Source organism: Phyllostomus hastatus, unplaced genomic scaffold (assembly GCF_019186645.2).
Source record: "Phyllostomus hastatus isolate PE091 unplaced genomic scaffold, TTU_PhHast_1.1 phas_scaffold_55, whole genome shotgun sequence".
NCBI classification, from domain to species: domain Eukaryota; kingdom Metazoa; phylum Chordata; class Mammalia; order Chiroptera; family Phyllostomidae; genus Phyllostomus; species Phyllostomus hastatus.
Window position 1 is genome coordinate 11,864,645 of NW_025334035.1, and position 18,083 is coordinate 11,882,727.

General features: G+C 43.3%; 1 protein-coding gene and 1 pseudogene across 1 annotated transcript; one reads left to right on the top strand and one right to left on the bottom strand.

Moving 5' to 3' along the window:
- Positions 1-42: 42 nt before the first annotated feature.
- ZSWIM7 (zinc finger SWIM-type containing 7) lies at positions 43-18,080 on the bottom strand. Its single transcript, XM_045824351.1, has 6 exons — positions 17,881-18,080; positions 14,779-14,800; positions 12,045-12,147; positions 3,514-3,618; positions 1,836-1,952; positions 43-173 (listed from the first exon to the last, which is right to left on the bottom strand). The coding sequence occupies exons 1-5, from the start codon at positions 17,969-17,971 to the stop codon at positions 1,839-1,841; spliced, it is 435 nt and encodes a 144-aa protein (XP_045680307.1). The 5' UTR covers positions 17,972-18,080; the 3' UTR covers positions 43-173; positions 1,836-1,838.
- LOC123809478 lies at positions 4,826-10,075 on the top strand (annotated as a pseudogene).
- Positions 18,081-18,083: the final 3 nt, after the last annotated feature.

Below are 18,083 nucleotides of genomic sequence, written 5' to 3' on the forward strand. Positions count from 1 at the left end.
GTAGCAAAAGGTTCTGCCAACCACACAACACTGCACCATCTGTGGCCTTTTCACACAGCATTCATTCACTGGCACCTTTTGTTTCAGGGACCCAGGGTTGGGGGTTTCCTGAGCTGTAGAATCATCCTTTTCATCTGTTTGTTCACGGGGCTTCAATTGCTTCTGCAATGTCCCTGCAAAGACAATGCAGGTCTATGAACCCTCACAGAGATAGCAAACTCCTGCCTTTCTATGATCTCATTCTGGATGGTCAGCTTTACCTATTAAAGAGTTCTTGTCCTGTGCTGAAATCTGACATTTTCATGTATCATAACTCCTGTACATTCTCTTAGGGTCCAAACAAGTCCCATTTTCTACCTTCTAACACTCCTCTTGGTATTGCTTTCGCCTTTTCTCTTTCAGACTAGACATCCATAGTAAAGCTGCTTCCAGGACATGTGTTTTGGTCCCTTCCTTCATTTGGCTTGTTATATAAAGCCCAGAAATGCACGCAGAGCAAAACCAGTACTTCCTCTGGTCTAGGCACTACTGCTCTAATAGCCTCCTTAAACTAGTTTGGCACCAACACCACAGATAACCTGAAGCTCTGAAACCAGAACCCCAGCACAGCAAGTGTTTTCATAGTTGCTGCTGGTTAGTCACATCTCTACTCCGATCCATTTTTGCTGTGAAATAATTTTTCTGAATCCGAGCTAAAGCACTAACACTTACTCATCTGAATTTCATCCTACTCGGTTTTGTCTACCCTTTCAACTTCTTAAAAATTACCGTATTTTTGGACCATAAGACGCACCAGATTTTAGAGGGAAATAGGAAAAAAACATTTTGAAGCAAAACATGTGGTAAAATATTTTATAACATAAATAATATTTCACCAATGTAAATGTAAACAGAACTCAACAGAAAAGTATTAACAACCATTATTCCTCCCAATTTGGGGGGGGGAGTGCATCTTATAGTCTGAAAAATACAGTACTACTACTTCAGTTACTTAATCTAATTGTGAACAAGACATATATTAAGCATTGAGTCTAAAATGCTTGATTCCATCTAAAAATTTTTTTTTACCCATGGAGGTGAGACTGGTTCAGATTTTCCATGGACACCTGTAAAGGGCTTCAAACCATACACACATATTGGGTTCTAACCCACAGTGTCTTCTACAGTCCAGAAGGAAAAAACAGACCAAAAAGTCTGTTCAGTTTTTTCCATAAAATAAAAGTTGCATTTTTCATTTTCACTGATAACTTTATTGATTTGGTATTTTGAGTATGTTGGTGGCTATCTCCTGTGTGGTATAATGTCGATTGTTCTCAGTTAATGTCTTGATTTCATCGCTATCAACTTCAACTGGTCTACCTGGCCACGGAGCATCGTGCAGTGAGAAATCTCGTGTTAAACTTCACAAATCACTTTGACACGTTCAGTCAGTCACAGCACCTTCTCCACACATAGCACAAATCTTTTTCTGCATTTCAGTTGCGTTTTTTACATTTCTTGAAATAATAACGCATACTATGTCAAAAATGTGTATTCCATCTTCAATATTAAAATGGTTACACAAAAATTCACCAATTTTTTTTCTTTAAATGCACGCTAATATGACAGCTGTCACAATGCAATCTAACCAAATCAGTAATCTAACAGCTTAACCAAATTGTTTTGAGTGAAGTTAAAGACAACTAAGCACTACTAGAGCCATCTTATGGAAAAAAACAAACTTTTTGGCCAACCCAATATATCTATTTTACCTCTCTTCCCTGTGAACCATAGTAAGTTAAATACACCTGTTTTGGGGACTTCTATTTTATAAGATAATGATGCTCAATCTGTACCTTTTATGCTTCTTGTTTCTTCTCCATCAATATGTCAGTCAACTGCTTGTCTGAGACGCTAAGCTGCTGACAGGTCCCCATAACCTGACTGAGATAAACTGCCAAGAGATGCTTGCACTGGAACACAAAACACACAGACCTGCTGGACACCGGCAGAGTCAGGCAAACCAAGCCCTCACTATCGTCACACCGAGCAGGGAAGGAGTGGGCACACAGATTCCGGGCCTCGAACTCACTGCTTAAAAACTGCAGATAAAGAGGGACAGATGTACCCTTTCTAGAAGTCAGAGGGCACAAAGAAGTCTTACTTGGCTGTTTTGGGAAACAGCCTGGCACAGGGTATATAACCAACACAGGCTCCTCATTTTAGTCCTCAGTTGTTTCTTTACCCCTTGCCTTCAGAAAGCTATTACTAGCAACATTCCTTGAGGTACTGTGTGGTTGGGTGCTTTACAGAGATTATTTCTTTTAAATCTGATGAGTCACCTATGAGAACAGCTCTTTGCCTGTTTTAACCAGGTGCTCACAGCCTACAGTTGACCCTTTTCACCACCATTATACTCCTGGGGGACGGGATGGGGTGAAGGGGTGAGGGTGGTGGAGCCTTCACATACACTGACCTATATACACTCTGGGGAGGGGCTCCAGGCCAGACCTTGTATCACAGGACACACAGCTGTACATACTGAAGGGGCCCTGGTTTAATCGTGTCATTTGACAGGTGAAACAAACCTATGGCACATAAGCTATGAATGTGGCCTCTCATAAATGGGATACCCAACTGGCCACCCAGTTCCCAAGATGTTTAACAAAGTTAACAGTATAAAAAAAATGGGAAGAATGGAATGGATGCTATAATTTTCTTCTTTGGCAAGATTTGGAAACAGCTGCCCACTCTCAGGTGGGCAGTGCTTTCTCCTCAGGATCAGGAGCTGCAGTATGTCCTTTTCCTTGCTTGATGCTCTGGACTACTGTGAAATTGGCAAAAGCATCAGCGTGCCCTCCTGTCTCATGTAAAAGTCAAGCAGGGTGGCGTGCCAGGCGGTCTAACAGGCAGTGAGAGGGAACACCTTGTGACTGGAGTTGGGGATATGCAAGGCTGTCGACATCACATTTAGTTTATACTTTTATTGGCCTATCTAATTCTCCAGTGCAAACTTATTAGTTCCCAGCCTTATGGGATTACTTTGTCCTCCCCAATGCTTCATCTATGACCATTTATTTATTTATTTATTTATTTATTTAATATCCTCACCCGAGGACATGCTTATTGATCTTAAAAGAGGTGAAGGGAGAAAGAGAAGGAGAGAACCACTGATCAGCAGCCTTTTGTACACACCCCAACCAGGGACTGAACCCACAACCCAGTCATATGCCCTGACCAGGAATTGAAACCATGACCACTTGGTCTAGAGGATGACTCTCCAACCAAGTGAGCCACACTGGGCCGGGCTTGTCTATGACCTTTGAAATAAAAAATTGGGGTTCATGTATTTCTAAAAATGATAGCATTTTGGGAGGGTAAACCCAAAAGAGATGACTAAAGTCAAGGACAATAAACAACTATCTGTTTCAACATGTAGTAAAGTTCCCATTTTGTACAACTGCTAAACAATGAAGTAGGAGCCAACAATTTCTCTCCTGCCTGGAATACTGTGGGCAGGGCCTCCCCCCTCACCAGCAGGCTGTCACTCTTCCGCAGCACTGAGAAGGCAAAGGCAGGACAGGAGCAGTAGTGGCAGGAAGCCAAGCATGTGTACATTTTACCAGAACTTCCAAGTACCTAGAAAGAAAAGGACAGATGGGATCAAACCTCCAAAGGTGTAACTGCCTCCTTCCCTTGAATTGATTTGTGAACATTTTTTTCAAGTTCCCTTGAATTTATCTGGTGACTCATTACTCTGCAAATTGCACTGGGAAGAACTGCAGTATTGTTTTACAAAAAAGTGGAAACTACTTCCCTGTATGCAGACCCTTCCCTCGTCTCAGTGCTTTGCCTTTGAGTACTTCATACAATGAAACTGAGGAGTTTCAGTCCAAACTGTCCACACAAAGCATTTTGTTTCTTTGGTTAGTGACTTGAAGGGCTGACTCTGTGGGATCACTACAAAGAGGCTGGGGGTGGGGCACTCTCCTCCCTCATTTACACTTTACTGAGGTGTTTCTTACTTAACCTGGTATTTCTCACTGCACGTGTGCAGATTTCTAACGCTTCCACCAACACACCTGAGAGTATGAAAACAGGTGAAGGGTATGGAGAGAGACAGAAAGGTCTCTGAAGGAAATGGGAAAAGTCTTTGAAAAGCATTTGAGAGCAGCAGGGAGAATAAAGAACTTTGCAAAAGGGATGACTCAGCTGCTTAGGATGGAGGTCTCAGAAAAAGAGGCAAGCCCAGATCTGCCTATTCATCTAGCAGGATGGAAGGAAAATACAGATACATGAGGGGCTGGGAAGAGGCCCAGTCCCAAAACAAACAGCCTTGTTGGCAATCAAGGAACAAAAAAAAGAAGACGGGTAGGGAAAACATGGTGTATCTGTGACAGGCTTATTGGAGAACTTGCTTAAGTCTCTATCACAAAACAGCCCAAAACAAAAATGTTGAGTGCTTCGTTCCTGAAGTTAATTTCCAAACTTGAATGTAAAATGAGCATCCAAGGGAAGTAGAAACATCACAAGGGTTATTTTACAATGAGCTGCCATTTAGGAATCTGCCACAGCACTTTATAATTAATTTTAGGCTCAAGATGGCAACCTAAAATGAAAAGGGCAGGACTTTTTTTTATTTTGAAAAATATTACAATGCCAGCACTCCAAGGATTCCTTCCTCTGTTTCCTCCACAAAAAATAAAGCAACAGGTGAGGCTTCAACCAATGAATCACACTGTACAAGCATGCCTCTGTCAGTTGCCTGGTGGTTCACAATGTGGCCATTCACTATGATTTTTGACCAACTCAGTAGAATTCCTCAGGGGTTGCTAGATTACCAGAAATGGCCAGTGACTGGGTAAGGAGGATGCCTATTATACCCATTCAAAATTTCAGCCTTAGTTACAAATTAGGTATCAAAAAACCCCTGCATCTTACATAATTTCCATTCTCAAGGCACTGATGTTTTAAAATATCACCCACACCACTGAGTATCGGTGAAGGAATTTCCCCAGTGTGTCTTGGAAAACCTAAACTTAAGGGAGAGTATTAGACTATTTTCCACTTAATCCTAGAAGAGAACCCATCAACATCCAACAGTGACATTAATCCTTGGGTTTCCAAATTATTGCCAACAAATGACTTTAGTTATCTCCTGATCTCTCTAGATACAGAGTTAAGCAGGCATAAGCCCCTGGAATTCCACATTGACTTGACTGGTCCACTGGTTCCTTCTTATCATGGGTCCTCAAACTATCAGAATACTCCCTGGATTATGTTGAATAAATAAATGCCTAGCGACTCAGAGATGGGGAGGAATTCTCGTTTCCCTTGCCTGATCCTTTCAAAGGTCGGCTAAGACTAAAAAGACAATGTTTAACTACCTGAGGCAGTAAATACCATAAAGAGATAGCAAATTATGAATTTGCTCCTTCCTCATCTAGCAGTGGACACCTAATGAACCCAATAATCAGGAAAAAATCTGAGTCAGAAATGTTCAAAACTGGAAATTGACTTTAGGGACCATCTAATTTAATTCCTTTATCCTTCAATAGAAAAATGACCTCTTACAGGAATTGCTCCCAGCCCTCCCACTCAGAGTCTGGAATATATCCCAGGAAAGAGAGCTTTTTAAAAAAGAAACATGCAGGGAAGAGGCCACCAAGGCCCATGATTGGACCTGTAGGAATGTCACTTGGAGGAAGTCCGCTGTGGCTGCAGTGAGGTTCTAAGGAGGGTCACCCACCTTAGATGCCATCCACTCAAAGTACATTGTTTAAAACCGTCACCCGAGGATATGTTCACTGATTTTAGAAAGTGGGGAAGAGACATTGACTGGTTGCCTCCTGTATTGTCCCTGATGGGGTGGGGGGTGGGGGGGCAGGGGATGGAGCCCACAACCTTTTGGTGTACGGGATGACACTCCAACCCAGTGAACCACCCTGTGCCAGGGCACAGTACAGTTTTATGACTGCTTCAAGCCTCTCAGGGCCAACCACAGTAATAAACTGCATTCTCTATTGTTCTCCATGTTCGGTGCCTCTCTCTGAAAAAGGATTATACATTCCTGCCCTATTATATACAGGCTAATTATGTGACCTACTTTGGCCAGAGAAATGTGAGTAGCCAAGCAGAACATTAAAAACTGGTGCATACTACAACCTCTTTCCCCTCTGTTCTGAGATCCACAAAGAGCTAGACAGGGAGGGGTTTCTCTGCGAATGGGGACCCCTGAGGACAGATGTTTTAGAGCAGAACTGCAATGGACTCTTAACAGACATGCACCATGAATGACATGTAAAATGTTGTTTTTTGTAAACCTTTGAAATTTGGGGGTCATTGTTACCACAGCATAATGTAGACTCTCCTGACACACATCTCCATTCCTAGGTGAATCAAAAAAGGTTTATAGGAAAGCAACTCAGGTGACAACAACATAATGGTGACTTTCCCATTTCACATAATGACCACTGTCCCTGGGGGACAGTGAGGATGTGAGAAGGCTGACCTGTGGGAGATAACCAGCAGGGTGGCGCAGCACCGTCTGCCACAACTTTATCATCTCGAAGGACCTCTGCTTTAAGCCAAATTCTTACTATATTACAATACAGTGAAACCATTATGGTTAATTTGAGGGTGCATGTAAGATTTCTACAGCCTCATTTAATTCAAAATCCAAGCTGAGAGCCATAATTTTAGGAGGTCAGCATTTTTATTTCAATTTGCCATCTTAACCATTTCTTTAAAAAGATTTTATATTTACTTTTTTTTTTTTTAGACAGAGAAGGGAGGGAGGGATGGAAACACCAACGTGTGGTGGTTGCCTTGCCTCTCACAAACCCCCTACTGGGGACCTGACCGCAACCCAGGTCTACGGGCTACGGGCTAACGGGCTACTGGGTAGCCCGCAACCCAGGCATGTGCCCTAGCCTAGAAATCAAAACTGTGACCCTTTGGTTTGCAGGCTGGCACTCAATCCACTGAGCCACACCAACCAGGGCGGAAGTTAGCATTGTCATGATGAATAAAGTGATGTAATATAATACAGGACGTGAATGATAAAAACAAGTCACGGTATCCTGGGAGGAACAAAAAGTCAACAATAAGTGAAATATTTCAAACACAATCTTTCAGATTTTAACTAATAACTAGATAATACAACTAGAGAACAGTTGGAAGTCCACTTGGGCAGGTCAAGTGTTATGCTGATACTGGAACTGGGACAAAAAAATGTGCAATTGAAAGACATGGGAAAAACTCAAAGGTCCTTCTTGTTCAGGATATTTTAGCTATGTAAAAAAAAACAACCCAAACAAAAATAAAAACACAAGGAAAGAAAATGAAAATACTGTGGCAGGGAGAGGTATCAGGGAGCTGGGACTTCCCCAGGGGTGCTTGCTTGTCCTCCAACCCACCTTGGCCAAGTGCCTGCCTGCCCAGGGTCTGCGGACAAGGTGCTGGCCACAGGCCTCTGCTCTCCACACTGATGGAGGTCCCACCGTGGCCCAGCAGAGAGCCCTGCCGCAGCACAAAGGGATATTGCTGCAGTCTTACAACAAGCTGCTCAAGGATGACATCAAGTCCATTGTGCACATCTTCACCAAGATCATCTGGACCACTGAGGTCTGAGCTGGCAAGTCCCTGATGAAGCTTCAGTCTGACCTCAAGCAGTTCCTCATCCTGAATGACTTCCATGCAGTGAACCAGGCCACTGAACAGCACAACCAGCAGCTGCCAGCACTGCAGGAGTGTGACTGACTGGAAGCTCATCACCATGCTGAACAAGATTGTCATCAACCTCTATGAGCTGGAGGAGAAGCATTACTCAACCAGGTACAAAGACTGCACCTGGACCTGCAGATGGGGGCCTGGCCCAGCCCAACCTGGTGCCCCAAAAGTCCTGTTTACCCAAGCCTGGTGTACACCACAGAACCCCGTGCCCAGTTTCAAGGCAGAGCTCCCAGTCAGAGCATCTGATCCAGACACTTTATATGTCCAGTGGGCTCCAGGCATTGGGATCAAACTCACAGAACTTCAAGGGTTGGGAGGTCCAGAGCCAGGGTTCCTGCTCAGGGTGCTGGCTGCCCCCTTTTGAACTGTCTGCTCCTTTTAGCTTAAAAAAAAAAAAAAATCGGCCCTGGCTGGCGTAGCTCAGTGGATTGAGTATGGGCTGCGAACCAAAGTGTCGCGGGTTCGATTCCCAGTCGGAGTACATACCTGCATTGCAGGCCATGGCCCCCAGCAACTGCACATCGATGTTTCTTTCTCTCTCTCTATCTCCCTCCCTTCCCTCTCTAAAAATAAATAAGTAAAATTAAAAAAATCAATCTTTTAAAAAAATTTTTTAATATAAATTTATTTATTTATTTTTAGAGAGGGAAGGGAGGGAGGGGGAGGGAGATAGATAGATAGAGAGAGAGAGAGAGAGAGAAACATCAATGTGTGGTTGCTGGGGGTTATGGCCTGCAACCCCGGCATGTGCCCTGACTGGGAATCGAACCTGCGACACTTTGGTTCGCAGCCCACGCTCAATCCACTGAGCTACGCCAGCCAGGAAATCAATCAATCTTTTAATCAATATCTAATCACACATTCCAGCCAAGGCTGTGCTAGCTCCTCTTGGCCACCCCGGCTATGTCCAGGATGCAGTGTTTGCCCAGGGAGGCAATTCCATGCGGGCATCACCAAACCCCCAGTCAGTGAGTGAGTGTGTGTGTGTGTGTGTGTGTGTGTGTGTGTGTGTGTGGTGGGGAGCGGGGGTCCTGGGAAGGAGGTGGTAAAATCCCAAGCAGAGGATGACCCTGAAAGCCAGAGCCCTCTTCTATGCCAGGCCCATGCTGGGCCCAGGGATACCGCAGTGGACACAGCCCATCACCCCAGCCCTCATGGGGCCACTTAGAATCCTGAAACCTGAGGCCTTTGAGTGAGAGGGGCCCTGAGAAAGCTCAGTCCAAGTGTAACTTACATAGTAGGAAACAGGCTACAGACTGGGAGGCTGTACACCTTCATCCCTATTAGCTTGGAAAATCCAGACTTGGCCCAGCAGACACGGAGCCCATGACCCCTGGTGCTTTCACCCAGAGGAGGCTGTCCGTCCTATGGTGGCTTTAAAGGCTCCTTTTTGCCTCACAGGAGCCACCCAGGAGCCACAGGAGTGGGGTGGGTGGAGGCACAGATACCCAGTGCCAGCATGGCCTGTGGTCTGGGGCTTGGATTCAGTGCCACCCCTCATGATCCCTGCCCATCTTGGACTCTGTGGGGATGCTATGTCACTGCCCAGCTGGAGTGGTTCTAACTTTTCCAGAGTATTCTGGGGATGCCTCTAGTCCCTAATACCCACTGGCTCAGCAGCCACGTGGTGATCACCTCCTCACATGCCAGGCCTTCAGAGAAGGATCCTGAGTGGGTTCCTGGGGGGTTCTCAGACCCTGCTGGGGACACTGATCATAGTCCCACTGGTTTTTAGCATCCCTTCACATTCCCATGTTTGTCCCCATCACCCCCAAAGGCCAGGCCTCTGGCCTGAGCAACTACAGGACAGCTATTCAGCCCTGCCTCTTAGGGGGGCAGTGGGGGCCAGGACAGCCACGTGGCAGGGCAGACACCTGCTAGGTCAGTGGAGGGACCAGCGGAGGCCACAGACCTGCATCAGCTGGTCCTGCATGGCTCCTCCCTTTAGGTTGCTAAAGGGCCTAATGCAGGGCGTCCCCACGTGCCCCCTGCTCAGCCAGGCCTGCCTGACAGTGCGCCTGCACAGAGGGGAGAGGCCAGGGTGGAGTGCCGTTTTCTTCACTGGGTTTCTGTCTCACTCTCTCCCCCGGCTCCCATCTCTCCCTGCTCCTGTCTCTCCCTGGGTCTCTGGCGGTGGAAAAGCTCAAGTCTTTGTGAAGCTAATGATCTGCCTCTGTGAGGAACTTACTGGAGGCTGGGCCTCGACACGAAAATTGCTAGTGACTTCTCCACCCCTCTGCTGGGACCCCCAGAGCCCAGTGCTGGCCCCTGGCAGGCCACTGCCCCTGCTCACTCCCATGCTAACAGCCCAGCCTTACAGAGCATGCCTGAGCCTCTCCAGGTACCCTCCCCCAGCCTCTAAGATCTTAGGAACAAAATCGGGTGCCCCTTTCTGCTGCCACAGCCTCACTCCTCTCTGCCTTGGCCCCCACTTGGGGAGCCATTCAGGCCTCCTTGGGAACCTTGCTGGCCCAGGGACAGCCAGGAGTGTGGAGGGAAAGAGTTCCTCCAATCATTTCCAGGGAGGCCCACTCTTTGTCCAGTCCCCTATGTTCACTACCTTCCTGGGCAGCTGGGTGGAAGAAGTTTCCAGAGCAGTCTGGCCTGTTGAGGACCTAGCAGCAGTACAGAGTGTGCCCAATGTCAGGCGACCTGACCTGAGCCTGCTGTTTAATGTGGGGAGGGGGCTCTGCAGTGCTGGGGGTGGGAGGCTGTGGTTCACACATAAGCCCAGCAAGCGGGGATCCTTCCTAGTCCTGCACACACATTTTGGTTATTTTTTTCATAAGAGAATGTTGAATAAAAATAGCACTGCCCTTTAAAAAAAATGAAAATACCTCTTGAGTTATAAACATTATTTAATAGCTCTGATTATTAATCTATAAATTCACCAGGAGAAAATTCTAACATACAGCCTCTTTTAAGTAAACACAATGCAAAAGTTATAACTGCAGCATTCAACACTAATTACCCCATTATCTTCAATGAAGAAATGCATGAAGACTTTGCCAGGTCAGCTACATTATGCTACAATGTTGAATGGCAAGTTAATTCACTAAGTAAAGGCACCTATTGCCCAAGCAAGCTTCACTTAAGTCAATCACTCACAAAACATTAACTGACATGGTCTCAGCTCTGACAAGTTCAATGGGAATAAGTCAGAATTCAAACACTGAATTATTTCCCCCTTCCTGGTCTTCATCAAGGCCTGAATTACATTTATAAGAGCTGACAGCTTCTTTTTAACCCCTTCTGAGCCAGGCACAAAATTTTGGAAAATAAAAATAAGTATTTTTATTTCCTTCACAACATTCCTGCCCCTCAATCCCAGTTTCATTTACCATTGTCTCATGTAGCTAAACTGGGGGGTCGTGGGGTTGGGTTCATGTCTGGCTTACTGTTGATATAAAGACCAGCAGTGTGGGATAGCAGTTACAAATCCCAGCTGCCTGCTGTGACTTAGTTTACCTTTCTGCATCTCAGTTTCCTGAAAGATGCATTGTTGGGCTTTTGAGGAGAATTTAAAAAAGCACATGAAAATAATTCAGAGCCTGATAAGAGGCTGTTACTTTACAAATCTACCTGTGTTAAACCCTAGACTCTAGGGCACAGGTGGCAAACACAAGGCCTGTGGGCCGAATCTGGCCCTCCACCTTTTTTTTTTCTGGCCTGGAACTGTGTTTCTACCCAGTGGCAGCGCTGAGCTCCTTGCCTCTAGTTAAGGAGTAGTTACATTTATACAGCCCTAAAATTACATTCGGCCCTTTGAAGGCAACCACAAGACTGATGTGGCCCCCCCGTAAAAATGAGTTTGATACCCCTGCCCTAGAGGTTGGGCAAGATTCAGGTCCAAGCAGACTACATTCAGTGTAGTTTGACCCTTAGTAAATATACCCTGAAAACAATTGTAAAAGATCATGTCTGATGAATATGAGCGTATGGAAGGACCTCAAAAATGCATTTTGGCTTCTGCTTATAAGCAAGAAATTATGAACAAGATGAAGATGTCAGCACATTTTCAGTGGGGAGGGGTTGGGGAAGTACCTCTACTATCAAATAATGGCAAACCGGAAGTCACCTGCAGTCCGTCAGATGGGCGAAAAGAGCCCCTCCACACCATTGGTGGTTCTATACAGTGCTATTGCGCAGAGTTAACAGGCCATACCTATCTTATCTTAATTACGAACACACTAATTTTACTATGTGGGGTCAAATGCTTTTCAACAGTGCAGGAAATAACTTAAGGCTGGACACCAACTTCCATAGAGAGTTTTGGAAATATTCTGCACCAAGGGGTTTCTGCTGTGATTCCCCCACCTCTAGATTTCTACCTGGTAAACATGCCTTCCACTGGGCGATGAGATTAAAGTGATGGACTGTCGGTCAACAAGGTCCAAGGCCTGGAGGGCTGATGAGCCAAAGACAAACTTCAGCCTGGGAAATAGAAAGGTTTTAGGTCAGACTGCCTGACTCTCAAATTCACTTTAGTAACTTGACCCAAAGGATGACCAGCAACACTTTAAAGAAGCCCCTTTTATGCCTCATAGTGCTTCCTATTCTTCTGAACCTTCCTTCATTCCTGAGACAGCCACAAGCATTTGTTGGTTTCCTTCCTAATAATGTCTTTGTATTTTATTACATTTAGTACGTATGTATGTATGTTTACACACATACACACAGGCATTATACGTATGGTATTGTTTTATAAATTTTAAAACAAAAGTGTATTGTAGGGTTTTTGGTAACTTTTTCCCTACTCAACATGCTTTAGAAAATGATGCATACTGATATATATATATGTGTGTGTGTGTGTATATATATATATTTTTTAATTAACTTGTGAATAATGTTTTATTGTATATATAAAAGTAATAGGTACACATTCTTCAGTTTAAGAACTCTACCAATGGGCATTCTGATGGTTTCCATTTTACTCTAATATAAATAATAATTATCCTTGTGCCTGTCCCTTAGTACACATACATGAGAATTTTTTCCTGGTTTAAGTAAAAGCGGAATTGCTAGATCTTAGGATATATGCACTTTTCAATTTCAACAGGTGTTGACAATATCTGTCCACAGTGGAAACAGCATTCCCACCAGCACGTGAGAGAGTTCTATTTTCTCCACATCATCACCAACATCAGTATTAGACTTCATGTTTGACCATCTGATGAGTGTTAAATTTGTACTTTCTGATTAGTAATAAAGGCCATTCAGCTGTTAATGATCTATGAAAAAAATATGGGAAAATTCTTAGGTTAGATGAGTAAGGTCAGACACAAAATTGTAAATTTAGAAACTCTTAATATTAATTTTTCTTTAAAAAACTATGATTACTTCAAAATAAAACTTTCAAAAAACCCAGAAGGTAATAAACCAAAATGTAACAGTGATTATCACTGGCTGGTATGACTGTTGAAACTTTTCATGTTTTCTTTATTTTATAACAATTTTTTTAACAAGTATGGATTATTTTTATAAACTGGAAAATAAAATAGTTGGGTTAAATCAAAACTGAAAAGTGCTTTAGAGAACCCATATGATTTGACACAGACAACAACAGTACTACTAAGACTTCAATTAGCTTTAAAAATGGATCTAACAAAAATTTTTCAACCTGCCTTTTCCACCTTGTAATACACTATAAATATCTCTTAATGCAATATTTTTCTCTATCACTTTTAACAGTTACAAAGAATTCCACTGTAAAGATGGATTACTTTTATTTTTCCCAAACTCTACTTTGGATAGTTTAATCTAATCTGAATTAGACTGTTTTCAAGTTTGTTTGTTTTTTTGCTACCATAGACAATATGGAAGAATATGTTCACTGCAAAATCTTTATGAACATCTATGATTACTTCTTTCGTACACATTTTTATGAATAGAGTTCTGGGTCAAAGAATATGAGTGTTTTTAAAAAGATTTTTATTTCTTTTTAGACAGAGTGGGAGGAAGAGAAGGAGAGAAACATCAGTGTGTGGTTGCCACTCGTGCGCCCCCCTCTGAGGACCTGGCCTGCAACCTAGGCATGTACCCTAACCAGGAATCAAACTGGTGACCCCTAGGTTCACAGCCCGACACTCAGGCCACTGAGCCACACCAGCCAGGACAGAATATGCGTGTTTTAAAGCTCCTACTGCCTAATGCCAGCTTACCTTCCAAAGTACACTTTTATCACCACAGTATCAGTTATCCTCTTCTCCCTGCTCTAGCCAACATCTGGAACATTCTTACCAACATCTCTTTTGTGGTAGCCAGTTTAATTTGTATTTTTATGACCACCAAGATTTACCTTCCTCCCCAAAGTTTTTGGTAATATGCATTCTTTTATTATTTACCTGTCTTCTTTGTTTTAAAAGTAGTAATTTTTTAATTAGTAATGTATTATTAGAAAAAACAGGGGATTATCTATGGATAATTCTGTGTGAGAACACATGGGTTCTTTAAAACATAATCTTTGTAAAGAAGATTGAAAAAACAGACAAAAGGTTAAAGTCCTTCTCTAAATCCTACCTCCTTCATTTCCACTATGGTAATCACTAGTATAGGCTGGTGTACATTCTTGTGGACTTTTAAATATAAGTGTATTTATGCAATGAAATGCTCTTTGTTCCTAGGTAGCTTTCATTTTTTTGTTGCTATTGAGAATGTAATTCTATTTTTGAACTATTTGTATGAAACAAACACATTTTAAATTTCTATATTAAAAAATAACTTTATTCTCTTGGTTTAAAAAAGTAGTTATATCACCTATAAATAACAACAATTATCTTTAGTTACAGTTAGGTATACTTCTAATTTCTTGTAACAGCTACACTTCTAGAACAATGTTACACAAAAGAGGCACACAGGACAATGTAAGAATGCCTTGTACAATCAACCATGGTTTTGGCTATTCACTTGAAAACAGGTTTTTAATAATCATGTCAAGAAAATACTGTTCCTAAATATAGTTTAGTAAGAATATTTTTAAAAATCAAGAACTGATGTTAAAAGGATTTGGCTTTTAAGACACATTAATGACTAAAAACCCCCACATACAACAGAATATATACTTACGATAATAGATGCTCATCAGGAACTGTAAAACAGGGATGGAAAGAAAGTTACTCATTAACTGCAAACATACTGCATTTTTGGACGGTAAGATGCACCTGCCAAATCTAGGAGGGAAATGGGAGGTGCGTCTTATAGTCCGAATGTAGCTTATCTAGCTTGCGGAGGGTGGGGTGGGGGGTGGCGGCAGTGGAGCAGGGTCACAGGTTATTGAATATTTTACCACATTTTTGGCTTCAAAATTTTTTTCCTATTTTCCTCCTCTAAAACCTAGGTGTGTCTTATGGTCTGATGTGTCTTATAGTCCTAAAAATGCAGAAACCATTGACTGCAAACATAAAAATCTTAAAAACAGCCCTGCCTGGGTAGCTCAGTTGGTTAGAGCATCATCCTGATACACCAAGGTTGTGTGTTCAATATCTAGTCAGGGCGCATACAAGAAACCACCAATGAATGAATAAACAAATGGAACAACAAATTTCTTTCTCTCTCTCTTCCCCCCCTTTCTAAAATCAATGAATAAGATGAATTTTAAAAAAATCTTAAAAAGATTGTAACCAAAAAGACTTTTGTGTAAGATAGTGAATTGAGCCTATGTATCTAATTGTACTCCTTCCCAATATTCCACTAAATAATAAGACTTTTTTTAAAAAAGCATAAACTCCCACTATGGCTGGTACGGCTCAGTGGATTGAGCGCCAGTCTTGGAACGGAGAAGTTGCTGGTTGGATTCCCATTCACAGCACATGCCTGGGTTGCCAGCTGGGTACCCAGTTGGGGACATGTGAGAGGCAGCCAATGGATGTACCTCTTGCACATTGATATTTCTCTCCCTCTTCTTCCCTTCCCCTCTCTGTAAAAGTAAATAAATAAAATCTTAAAAATAAATAAATAAATAAACAAAACTAAGGTGAATAAATAAAATCTTAAAAAATAAAATAAAAAGCATAAACCCCCAACAATACTGACAGGGAGAAACAATACCTAAGATATGTTGGAAAATAATTTATAAGACCTGACAAAAGTGAATCCTAGGCTAGCAAAGATGAGATCCAAGAAACAATCTGATTTACACTCCAGAGTCCACTATCTTCCCCTCAACCGTGCCAAGAAAACCTCTCAGAAACTGGTAGCACCTGATAGCTCTGGAGGTGGGGAGGAAGCAGGGGGATTAAAATAAGACTCTTTGAAAGTAAGTTTAAGAAGCTGGAAGTTGACAAACTGATACTTTCAGAAGCCTGAAGAAATATTATTTCCAACATAAAATTTAATACTTTGCCTATCAATTAAGTGTGAGGATAGAAAAAGAACTTTTCTCAGACATATAAAGTCTCAAAAAGCACATCTCTTATTTTTCTCCAGGAAGTTACTACAGTATGAGTTCTATAAAATAAAGCAGCAAATCAAGAAAAAGAAAATTGTAGAAATACAAGGTTCAACATTGGTGATGGGAATTCCCAGGATAAAAATAGTGAAGGGAAATCTCAAGAGGCAGCTGGGGGAGCAGCCAGTCCCCCTATCAAAGCTAGTCAGAGGGCTCTGGGAGGGACTTCCACAGAAAATGAGATTGATCAAACCTCTCCTTCAGCTGAGCATCTTGAACATAGATTTAGAACAGTGATAATAAATTTGAGGTTGAACTAGGGATACAAAGACAACTAAACAAGCACATATACACAACTACAGCAGCTGTGACTCCAGGGAAAATGGAAAGTTTCACATGAAAGGAAAAGTAATCACAGCTTCCTACATGGCTCAGTTGTTTATATCATCATACAAATGTACTCAGAATCTTGTTCTAAAAACATTATCACTGAAGGATGGGGGTCAGGAAGAATGTATGACTATCTAGCACAAAGATCTTTAAGTAGCAGAAAACAGTTCTGCTGAAAGTAAACACAACAGTGGCAGTGGTCCATCTGTCTGAGCTGTCACACCACCAGGGTGGGTCTTCAAACTTTCCACAGGGGTGGACAAACACGTGTGACACAGCCCTGTCTGGCAACCACAGTTTGGGCTGACAACACATTGACTTTTTCCTTGCCTTTTGGGGGATCAGAACGTGTTTGAATAGCTGGCTGGCCTAATCTTCTAAGTGTGTGTGTATATATATATATATCTCCTTAGTTTTAACTGAAATGAGAAAAAAGATTGGCTTACTCCTCTTAATTCTTTAAAAACAGTGCAGTCCATAGGCCCTGGCCAGTTAGAGTATCCTTCCAATGCTCAAGCTTGTGGGTTTGATCCCCGTCAAAGCACATACATATAAGAATCAACCAACGGATGAATTCATAAGGGGAGCAAATTGATGTTTTTCTCTCTTCCCCTTCCCCTTTCTCTAAAATCAGTAAGTTAAAATTTTTTTAAAAAACCTGCTGTAGTGAATAAGTAATGGCAATTGAGGACTACTTTGCTATTTATTAACTGTCCATTTTTACATAAGTTGAGTAGTTCTAACTAGCCGATGCATTTGACCGCAAAGTATCCTCTTCGTACTGTGTCCTGAGGTCCTCGCGGTGGTTTTGGTGACACAGTCACAGAGCGGGGTCTGTCGGTCGGAGGGGAAAAAGGCACTCTCACAAAAGTCCGACTTACCCCAGTCACTGCCTGTGCACTTGGGTTTTGTGGCCCTAAAATATTTATTTGCTAAAGAAAGTGTATGAGGGGATTAAAGTTAACCTAACATCAAGAGAAAAAGAGTACCGTCCCATTTAACAACTTAATTTGCCTTTCTATGAGCCCCTGCAGGCTTCCGTCCCTCTTCCACCCTCCGGGCCCTGGGTTCTCCCCTGGGCCGCTCACTATCCGATGGGGGGTGCACCCAACAACTACACTGATCCCTGGACACATTTAGCTTTTCTCTTTTCTCCCCTCGCCCACCCCATCCTCCTCCCTTTTTTATTCCTTTCATTTTTTTACGAACCAGGGGATTTGGAGGCAGAACCGCACGGAAAACAACCTGCAGGAACGGGAGGGGAGCGCGGAGGCCAGGACCCGAACGCGGCGCCCCGCGGGCCAGCAAACCGCTGGCTCCCGGCTCCCGGCCCCTGGCCGGACGGGGCCCGCCCACAACCCGCCAAAGAGCCACACGCCTCCGGCCCTCACTTCGCGCGCTGTTCCGCACTGCCGCGGCCATCTCGCTCAGGAGCTCCTCCACGACAGCCGGCAACGTGACCGCCGATGAGGCGACAGCCATGGTTCTACCACCCGCGGCCTCCGACAGCGCAGGGGGAGCACCGTCACTACCGACCCATGGACAGCTAGCCCCCGTCGGGGGCGGTGCCTCGCGGCGCCGTGGCGTTTACTTG

Coding starts and splice junctions, on each gene's coding strand:
- ZSWIM7 (XM_045824351.1), bottom strand. CDS start 17,971: ATGGCTGTCGCCTCATCGGCGGTCACGTTGCCGGCTGTCGTGGAGGAG. Junction 14,801..17,880: donor AGTGCGGAACAGCGCGCGAA/GTGAGGGCCGGA, acceptor CCTGTTTTACAG/TTCCTGATGAGCATCTATTA. Junction 1,953..3,513: donor GGAAGAGTGACAGCCTGCTG/GTGAGGGGGGAG, acceptor TTTGTGTTCCAG/TGCAAGCATCTCTTGGCAGT.